The sequence below is a fragment of the Egretta garzetta genome, unplaced genomic scaffold (genome assembly GCF_000687185.1).
Source record: "Egretta garzetta isolate BGI_Z169 unplaced genomic scaffold, ASM68718v1 scaffold1021, whole genome shotgun sequence".
Taxonomy (NCBI): Eukaryota; Metazoa; Chordata; class Aves; order Pelecaniformes; family Ardeidae; genus Egretta; species Egretta garzetta.
Window position 1 is genome coordinate 243,663 of NW_009258752.1, and position 10,333 is coordinate 253,995.

Sequence of the window (10,333 nt, forward strand, 5' to 3'; positions counted from 1 at the left end):
TGGGCCAGGCACAGTGGCAGCAGGAAAACAGAGGAATTAATGACCCTGGTGGGAGGCAGTGCTAAATTCCACCAGGAGAGGAGGCAGCAGGAGAATCCTAAACAAATCCACAATGATTACGTCTGTGAGTCTACGACTGAAATAGAGAGTGCAAGGGAAGGGCTGCAGAGAGGGCTGAGGCTTAGAGACCTCACAGGAGATAAGGAAATGTGGAGGCAGCCAGCTCAGCTTCATCAGCCCTAGGGGGAAAAGGGATGAATGCAGGGGAAGCAGAATGGACCTACAGCCAAAGGCTTGGAGGGCTCGTGCAGGTACACCCTGTCTGCTGTGTGGCAGCATCTCCATGCCCCACAGTGATCACAGCTCCACTGTGACAGATGCCATGGCATGAGACAGCCTCTGCCAAGTATGGCTCCTGTCTAATTTAGCCCAAACTCAATCCTAACTGTCCTGTTGAATTCAAGGTAGGAGGAGAGGATGAGGCTTGGCATTTACCTGTCAGGTCACAGCCTCTCAGCTCTGTCCTTCCCTATGGGGCAGGGAAGAGCTGGGTCCGGGGAAGCGGTGAAACCAAGGATGCCCTGGAGCAGGCACATGGCTACCTGCCTGTGAGTCTGCTGGAGACATGTCCCAGCTTATTAAAAACCTGAGCAAAGGCCAACGGAAGATCTCCTTAGATCTTATGGCTGCTGGAGCAGACACCAAAGAAGTCAGTAAAGCTCTCACTGTATTGCTGACAGTCTTTCTGAAGGGCTTGGGACCCAGAAGACTGAGGGGTAAGGAGGCGTGGTGGGGCCTGACCATGGGGAACGAATACCAGAACGAGCACCACACCATGCAACAACTAGCAGGGAATGGCACGATGATAACGCACAGGGCCCAGGAGGCCATGTATGCTGAGGAGTGGAAAGACTGCTCCATGGGCTGAAGGGGAGAATAACAAAGGCAGCTGGCAAGAGACCCAGGGGGTGGCTGACTGGAGCCAGGGACACCCATGCCCAGGGACACTCAGTGACCTCTTCCTGCACTCTGAGCCTGACACCCCCTGTCCCATCATTTCCAGTTCATTCAATGATCCTGTGTGGCTTGGCAGGTTCCATAAGCGCTGCTAATGCACAGAACTCCACCAGTCCCCTCCAGTACCTGCATCCAGCCCTGGTGTGGCCATGGACTGCTCCACTCCAGCCCTGAGCAGAGGTGAGGTCCTGCCTCCAAAGGGCCCTGCTACCTGCCTGGCCTGTGTCACCCCAAGGTGACCCTGCTCGAACCGTTGGGTAGGTGTTCAGGTCATGGCCAAAACATCATCATGCCTGCATCGCGCACCCTTGTTGTCAGTCCCTGCCTCGACAGCACATGGAGCCAGGCAGGCAGAGGAGATGCCACAGAACACGCACTCTGTGACTGCAATGTGAGTCCCTAGAAATCTCCAAGCAGATGATGCCACATGCACTGGTGTCCTGAATCCCCTCAAAGGCGAGCACCAAACCCCCAACCACAGCCTCCACACTAGCCCCTCTCCCCAGTGCCTGCCTCCATGGCACCCATGCCTACCTTGGCATCCAGGATGCTCGTCTCCACCCGGGCCACCCCCTGGTTCTCCCTGAACAGCTGGATCTTGCTGATCTTGCTGAACTCTGACAGCACCGTGGTAAGGTTGGTCTTCAGGTCGATGACGTGGCTGATGCCATGCCGGGGTCCCACCAGAAGCATGGTGGCTGGCTGCTTCTCATCCTGGTAGCACAAGCACATGGAGAAAGAGAGATAAACAGACAGGGGTGAATGAACGCACCCTGGAGCTGCACAGGCTGTGCCTGGCTCTTTCTGTGGAGCCAAGCCCTGATGTCGGCAGCTTGGCCGGGTCCCACATGGCTTTTGCAGAGCAGCAGGTAAAGCTGGTGCCATGAATCCCCCTCCCCGAGCCTGTCTGCAGAGCTGGTAACGGTGTGCAGGATGCCAAGTCTATTTAAAAATAAAGCACTGAACTGACTGTCCACATGAAATATTCAGGCCTTCTGGTGTCGCTACAGAAAAGTAAGAGCGTGTTACAAATCTGCCTGATCTGACACTGCCTCTGAGAGAAGGAAGCAGAGGAGGGAGTGAATGCATTTTAGAAAAGAAGAAAAACTAAAGCCTTGACTGAAAACAGTGATTTTTCTTGCTCTGGTCTGCCCAGGAAGGATGCTTCAAGCCAGACCTGGAGGTGAAGAGGAGCTGGGCAGACCAGTGCAGAAGAAAATAAGGGAATCACTTACACGAGGTTCAACTCCTAGGCTGGCTCAGAGTCATTGCTTTGGTGTCAGAGATGAAAAAAAAAGGCAGGGCACCCACACCAGAAGTGAGTTGCCCAACACTGCACACCCAGGCAGTGTTGGAGGCAGGCTCTGACCACTCAGCCACAGCACTGACCAGACATTACATGGTTCTGCCCTCACCGATTTCCTACAGGCAGCCCTTTGAGCTGCAAGGTGGGGAGCTCTGAGGTGTGGTGGAAGCAGAGCAGATCAAAAGCTGCAAGAGAGAGAACCCAGGAGGGAAAGCAAGGGAAGCCAAGGAAGTGCTAAGACCTTGGGTGGGGGAAAAGGCAAGGATGGCAGAGAGATGAGACTTACATGGAGACCTCTGGATGGGAGGTGGAGAGAGAGGAATGGAGAAGTGAGCCAGGCTGCGGGGAGCCTTAGAGGGCCCACTGTTCTCCTGTTTGTCTTGGTGGCTTTCCTCCTGCTGTGGAGGCAGATGAGGTGGCTGGGGTGAGGGGTGGAGATGAGGGAGGAGGGGGCTGTGTCAGTGGCAGCTTCCCGAGAGCTGCCAAGCAGCAGTCAGGCTGGACCACTGCTGGTGGACATGGTAAGGCCAGCCAGGCTATTCCCTGCATGGACAAGTAGGGCATGCGGTGGCCTTTGCCAAAGGTGTCCTCCTCCAAGATGGATGGAAGGATGCTGCCAGGGTAGGACTCAGCTATAAGCATGTGTCTGAAAATACTCTGACTTCACTGAGCAGGTCATCTTGTTGCCCAAAAGGCTGGAAAGAACAGAACCAACCCTGACCCTGAGGAGCTGAAGATCTGAACTCCTGTCAGCAGAGGCTCTGAAGATGTTTCTGGATGGGCTTGGACCCCAGCGGGGCAGAGTAGGAGACTGAGGGAAGTAATTTCTATGGGAGCCACATCTCCTCTGGCTCTCCCCTCCAGGGCACAATCATGACCAGTGTCAAGCACCTCCCACCCATCCTGAATTACCGTACCAGTCCCACTGTGTTGAAGAGGACCCCGGCAAAGGTGGGCAGCTCGTTCAGGATCCTCAGGTACTGCAGCTTTGCCTGGGCTGTGGAGACCTGACAAAACACATCACAACGGTAATCACCACCAGCACACCAGGGAAGAAATGTGAAAGGCTGGTGCAAACTCGGGAGCTCCCAAGCAGGGGTGCGCAGCATGTTGGCAGGCAGACTGGGGAATGGGCTGTGATGGCAGCAACCTGGGGGCTTGACATGGGATGAAGGGGGTCTCCACTCCCCTGCCATCCTGGGCAGATGCTGAGAGGTAACTTAGAGCAGAGGCACAGCCAGGGAGGAGCCCAGACGCTTGATGTATAACCCCCCCTAGGGGATGTATAATCCCCCCAGAGATGTATAACCCTCCTGAGTGATATATAACCTCCCTGGAGAGCTCTGACGGCTGCAGGGATGGAGGCAGTGGCTCAGCAGCCTTCTCCAGAGCTTTCCAAGCCCAGAAGCAGAGATAATGATAAACATAAGCTTAACTGATGTGTGCCACTTCGGCTGAGCTGAGAGCCAGCTCTTGGCTGATCTCGCACACTGATCTTTGTTGCAGTCCCTGAAATCCAGATCAGCTCTTGGAAGTGGATTCGGGAGAGAGAGCAGCTGCCTGGCTGTCACCCCGGGATTTACGTCCCATCCAGGGAGACTTAAGCAGCAATAGCAGGAGTCTCTGAGCAGCTGGGGACAACAGGATGGCTGGGGTGGAGGGTACACTGCCACCCCACCAGCCCTGAGCCATGGTCGCATGGGTTGGGCTCACCTTGGTGCCGCCAGGCTGGTTCTGGTGGGCTTTGAGCTGCTGCGAGAGGGATTTCCGGAGGCTCTTCTCCTTGATGAGCTGCAGGAGTGACGGGGGCAGGAAGGGCTCCAGGCCCCACTCCTTCCTGTGGGGAGGGAAGCCTGCCTGAGACACCAGGCCAGAGACCCCACCGGTGGGCAGGGAGGGCTAGAAACCAGGGATGCTGTCCGAGAGCATCCTCTTGCCTTCAGAGGGAGCTGGAGATGCATCAGCACTTCCTCGGTGTCACAACCAGAGCAGCAGCAGCCCCCAGCCTGGGTCCCCGAGGGGATCAGACCCCCGGCTGGTGTCACAGCCATCAGCACCAGGCTGGGGAACGCACCGGTGCCAGGCTCTGCAGCCAAGCCCAGCTCACACTCATCTTCATCTAAGGTTAAAGGATGCAGGGCAAACCCCCACACCTCCTCTGGGGTCCTGCCAGGGTGTCATCTCCCCCCCTCCTCCCCATGCACACAGGGCAAGGCCAGCCTGCACAGACAGACTCTGTGGATTGAAGACCACCGGGAGCTGCAGGAGGGCTGAGCCAGGGCTACACAGCCTGGCGACTGGCTGAGATTACGCAGCCACAGTGCCTTCTCCTTGCCTTGGATGCCAGGCGGAAAATCAGCCTGGGTTCCCATGGAAATGATCCTGGGCTCGCAGAAAATATCCTCGCCAGACCTGCAAAGGCTGCCACGCACAGCATGCAGGGGCCAGCATGCGGGGGTCTTACACAGACCCCTGGTGGGACCAGGGGGCTCCCAGGGCATCTCACCCTCAGCACCCCGAAATGTTGCTGGGAGCACCCCAATCAGGCAGGGCCTATGAGCAGGAGCACAGGGAGGGGACACAGAGGAGGGTTGCGCGGCAGCGTGAGGAAAGGGAGGAGGACTCACTCCACGTTCTTGAGGGAGACCTTTTGGCTGGGGCGGGTGACTGAGACGGTGATGTAGATGTGGAGGGCAGCCAGCCCCAGCAGCATCTCCGGCTTGGGGTCTGTGCCGAAGCGCTCTCTGATCACATCATTGCGGCTCTGCGGGAGGGAGGAGAGGTGTTCTCAGACAGCCATGGGGACAGGGCACCTGCCGCCTGAGGGATGCCTCCACAGGGCCCAGCCTGGGCAGGCGTGTGGGCTGTCAGCACCATCAGCTCCTGGTTCCTCAGGGTGAGTCCCCTACCTGGATGTACAAGTACTCAAACGCTGCAGGATCCCGGCGTAGCAGCTCCACCGGGTCCTTGGGGAAGAAGCTCACACGGAAGAGGCATCTCATGCCATGGTAGTGTGTCCTCTGTACAACCTGTGGCAGGAGCAGAGGCGGGCTGTAAGCCCAGGAGCCATGTACATTTGCCTGCAGGGAAGAAGACCCCCTCTCCTCTCTCCTGGGGGGGGATCTGATTTCTCTCCTCCATGCACCACCTGATCCTTTCATCTCAGGAACAGCCCAGCCTTTGCCTGGTGCTGCAGGAGTTTATGCCACCAAGGTTAATGCTTCCTCCACAATCCCCGTTTTATCTCTGGTGCCATGCAGTGCCAGCTTCCTGGCTCTCCTGGGCAGGCCAAGGATGTTCTGAATGCTGTCTGCAGCCGCCCAGGCTGGAGCACAGAGCATCTCCACAGTGCTGTCAGGGTGGGATGGGTAAAATGCTGATCATCTCCCTCTTTGGCCACCCTTTGCATCCCTGAGCCCGCAGGACCATGCCAAAGGCAAGGAGAGGCTATGCCACCCCATGGCACAACCCTGGCCAAGGCCCACGCTGGTGGGAGAAGAGCCTCCCTGTGGCCCTGCCACTGGCCATGGCCATCCCAATGCCCTCCCGCACGCAGTGGCTTACGTGGGCCAGCGGCTGCTTGTCCTGGAGCAGCAGGAACCGGTGGCTCTGTTCCGGGCTGGAATACTCCAGGACCAGGGCAAAGTGCTCGATGTGCCTCAGAGACAGGCGGTCCTGCAGTGTCACCATCACATCCTGCAAACACCACAGACAGGCTTGGGTGTGAGGCACTGGCTGCCTACCTGGGTGGGAGCTGGGGCCCCACTGAGACCCCCCCTGGCATCATGGGCCACGCCAGTGCAGGATGGTACCCAGCCACTGCTGGGCAAAGTGACCTTGCCTCAGGAGGTGACCAGCAGCCAGACCCCCCCGGCACCTCAGGTAACACTGTGGTGTTCTGGAGGGGGGCTGAAGGGAACTGGCCCCTGGCAGGGGCACTCGCAGGCTCACAGCAAGGAGAAAAGCTAGGAGTGGGAAAAAGACAGCAAAACCCCATCCCTGCCAGCTGCAAAGCGTGTCGCCCGGGGAGGCGGAGGGGCTATCTATCATGCGGTGGCAGTTCGCAGCCAGCCAAGTGCTGCTGCGGTGTTTGTGCAAGGAAGCAGGAGACAAGGAAAAATGGATCGGGCAGGCGGGAGGAGAGAAGTGTTATGGTGCTGTGGGGGCAGTGAAGGGGCCCACCTTCACAGTGGTTCGACCATCGAACGTGAAGGATTTGATCTGCCCATTCTCCAGGAAAACCTTCAGCACATTGGGAATGAGGAGGAGAGCTTCTTTCTTCAACATGTCCTGGCACACGGGGCCGGCAGCAGCGGGGAGGCGAGGAGGACGGGGGGCACGGAGACACAGAAGGAGGGTGGGGAGAGAGAATGAGTATTGGTGATGGTGCAGTTACGGCATCCTCCGCTTCTCTGGTCTTATGCGCTGAGGCACATTTCCCTTGAAAATCCAGTATCTCTGCTGAGCCATCGAGCAGCGCAGAGCTGGAGCAGTTCAGAGCTGCCTGACAGATTCACCTCCCCAGCTCCCAGCAGCTGCAGTGGGAACGGAGCACACCACTCCATCCAGCACATCCCAGAGCCGTGCAGAGCCTGGCAGCCTGTCCTGCTCCCCAGCCGGCGTCCCAGAGGGGAGGCGATAGCCGGGGTGGCTCAGAGCTGATCCCCCTTTCCTGACCCAAGCCTAGGTCACCTCAACCTTGCACATGCCCTGTGCAGGAAGTTGGGTGAAGGCTGATTTTATTTAGCGAGAAGTATTTTGATCAGATAATTACTTAATTGATTTTGCTTAAAAATAGAATTTGCTAGAAGCACTTTACAGGTTTTTTTTTAAGTTTGGTGGTTTTTTGGTTTTGGTTTTTTTTTTTGTATGCTGCTTAATAAAACCTTTCTGCAATTAAGAGATAATGGCACTGGGCTGGAATGCTACTGCAGCATAACAGCGTCCACTGCCAGGCAGCAGCACCCTGGTCACCCTGCCCCATGCACGGGCGCCCCTGCGAAGCCTTTGGGCACTGCGTGGAAGCGAGAGACCTTCCTTAGGGCAGGTACTGGCACTGCCCAGATGTCACCCTTGGGTGCATGGGGGACTGAGGTGGGACCAGGTTTCCAAGGACAGTTTCTGGGGCTCCATCCAGATGGAGGGACAGGGGAGGACCTCAGCGTGTCTCCCCAGCACTGACCCAATGCACTGAGTGAGCCCAAGGGCATCTGCCAGGTCAGAGGGCTGCTCTCACCGGTGGAGCCCAAAAGAGAGGAGCCCTGCGGCCCCTGGCCACCTCGCTCCTCATGGGCCCGGGGATGCCTCAGTGGAGTGAATCATGGAAGAAGGCAGGGCAGGACTTACTGGGTCTGTCTCGCCGACTGTCACCTGCTCTGAAAATCGGACCTTCACTGGGTTGGACCTTAGCTTCGCCTTCTTGGCTGCGCTGATGAAAGCAGATTTGGGAGACTGGAAAGAGAGCACTGGGTAAATCACCTGCCTGCCCTCAGAGCTGTGGCGTGGAGAAAGCCAGACCCAGAGAAAGCCTCTCCCAAGCTGTCATGATGATGGGGAGCGGGTGGAGAACCATGAAATAGGGGGTGGAAAGCAAGTCCCCTTCACTGTGATTATACAGTGCTGCAGGCAGGGCCAGAATGATGAGCAGCAGCCGCTGAAGTCACACCAGCACCCTCAGCGTGACATGGGGGGCTTGCACGCCCAGTGGGCACATGTGCCCAGCACCCCATGTGCAGGCTGAACTCCAGCAGACACGAGCCAGGGCTTGCTCAGAGACACTGGCACTGGTTCAGATAGGAGAGACGAGCCCCTGGGATCTGGGTCTCCAGCTGCGGGGACGAGTCAGGTGGCTGTGAGATGGCAGGACCCCAGGCAACCCTGTGGGACGTTCTGGTGGAAGTGCTGGGCACCGGGGAGCCTCTGCCTGCACACGCTCCAGCATGGAGGCGGTCGTGCCGCAGAGCTGTGTGTATCTGAGGGTGCTGGCATCAGCCGAGGAGCCTGTCCTGGCTGGTGGCCATCCAGGGACAGGCAAAAAAAAGCTTTTTTGGAGCCCAGCACATGCCCCGCTCCTGACAGAGCAGTGCTGGGCAGTGGCATCTCCTTCCCGGAGAGGAGGGGAGCACAGGGGAGCTCTCACACTTATCTCCTTCACCGACATCAAAGGGCTCAGTAAGGCAGAAATGATGCCCTGCCACCACTGCTGCTGGCACAACAGTTCAATCTGTACCAGCACCACAGGTGCTGAGCCCCAGAGCACCATCACCAACCTGGTGCCAGCACCACAGCCAGCCTCACTGCGTGGGGCCCATCTCCCCAGGGACTCCCCGGCTGAGCCTGCCAGGAACGGCAATGGCACATCCCTACCTGTCGCCTCTGGCATGATGGGTCACTTCACCAGACACACCTGATGTTCTCAGCAAACCAAATGGGTTTGGAGATATTTTTCCTCCCTCCCTCCTGAGAGGAGGTAGTGGCAAGCACAGGGAGATGGTCGTGTGCCCACATTGACCCTGTGGGGCTACAGCAGCTCTCAGACCCGACAGCTTGGAAGGACTGGGACACCGGTCCAACACCTCAGTTGAGCTGCCTGAGTGGTCCCCGGGGCCTCCAGGGACCCCACCTCAGTCTCCCAAAAGGCTCTTAACCCTCATCCTGGCTCCCCTGGGGCTGGCCATGGCCCCACCGGTCTCACCTGGTGAGTGTGCAGGACCGTGAGGATGATGAAGTCCTTGGCCTTCCTGTGACAGAAAGGAGAAATGAAAGGGGACAGGACCTCACAGAGGTGAACTTCAACACATGCATTTGGCTATCAAGAGAGCACACATCCTACCCTCCCCAGCCTGATGGTGTCTGAGACCTTGTGGGCTCCTTGGTAATATGGCTGTGGGTGCTCTCCCAGTGCTGCCCACCCCTTGGCCAGCGGGGAACAGGTATGGCACTTGCTCCAACACACTCCCCCTGCTCAGATTGAGGCCTCCTCATGCCAGCAGTGTCCACTGGAGACAGCAGAGCTTGGGGGTGTGCATCGACACCCAAGGCTCCAGTTGGGGCACAGCAGCCCAGCACAAGCCCTGTCCCCAGAGGCAATGAGGGACAAGTGTTGTCCTCACCTGATGAGCTCGATGAATCTCTCTCTGGGGGCTTCACTCACGTCCTCATTGTTGATGGCCAAGATCTGGTCTCCTGGCAGGAGTTTATCCTCAGAGGGGCCACCTGCCAGGAGATAGGGTCAGGGCCAGTCAGGCATCCTGGGGCTGCGGGGTTGGGGGAAGCAGGAGGGTCCCAAGCACCCCTAAAGCATTTTCCCGTGTATGTGGCTGTGGAGGGCACCCCACAGACCCACCAGAGGTGACAGGAGAGGACAGGAGCCCAGGGAGGGGTCCCATCAGGGGAAGGTGCCACTGTGCTTCCTGGAGCCCTGGGGATGGCCCCCACCACACACCCTGCCTGCTGCCACTGAGCGCACCACCACCGGCCTCTCGCTGCCAGCCACGAAGCCAAATCCGTAGTGGGGGTGGCGCTGGACTGTCACCTGTCGGAGTGTGTCCGAAGGCAGCTGCCCACATTCCATATCATCGCCACCGCGCTCCTCCGGCATCACATGGCTGCACTGCAGAGCAGAGGAGCAGGCTGTAATGCACCCCATTGCGGCAGCCCTCTCCGCTTGCCCCAAGCCCTCTGCAGCCGGGAGGGCAGCCCCACTCCACCTGCCTCCTGCATCGCTGCTGGTCCCGGCAGCTTGCTGGGACATCCACAGGCCCCTGTCCTCCCTTGCAGACCAGTGCTCTCAGTGCCCATCCTTGCCACAGCACCAGTAGCTCGGGCGGGGGGACCTTCATGGAGATACCCACACTCACTCCAGTAGATGGGAGACCTGTGCAGGATAAACTCCTGGTGGTGTGACTCTGGCCATTACCTGAGGGATGCCAACCACCACAAGGTTCAGAGGAGATGGCAGCACTCGCACGGCCAGAGTGCCATCTCTCAGCCCATTCTGCTGAGGTTTAA

The 10,333-nt window shown here is 58.2% G+C and overlaps 1 protein-coding gene across 1 annotated transcript in view; it reads right to left on the reverse strand.

Annotated features, from left to right (window-relative positions):
• Positions 1-9,926, reverse strand: part of FRMPD3 (FERM and PDZ domain containing 3) — a 36,093-nt gene extending 26,167 nt beyond the window's left edge. Inside the window, 11 exon segments of the mRNA XM_009649081.2 lie at positions 1,552-1,731; positions 3,241-3,330; positions 4,037-4,160; positions 4,951-5,087; positions 5,233-5,352; positions 5,888-6,019; positions 6,506-6,613; positions 7,670-7,774; positions 9,018-9,063; positions 9,436-9,538; positions 9,773-9,926. Of these exon segments, the coding sequence (XP_009647376.2) occupies positions 1,552-1,731; positions 3,241-3,330; positions 4,037-4,160; positions 4,951-5,087; positions 5,233-5,352; positions 5,888-6,019; positions 6,506-6,613; positions 7,670-7,774; positions 9,018-9,063; positions 9,436-9,538; positions 9,773-9,923 (1,296 nt within the window). The 5' untranslated portion in view covers positions 9,924-9,926.
• Between the last annotated feature and the right edge of the window lie 407 nt (positions 9,927-10,333).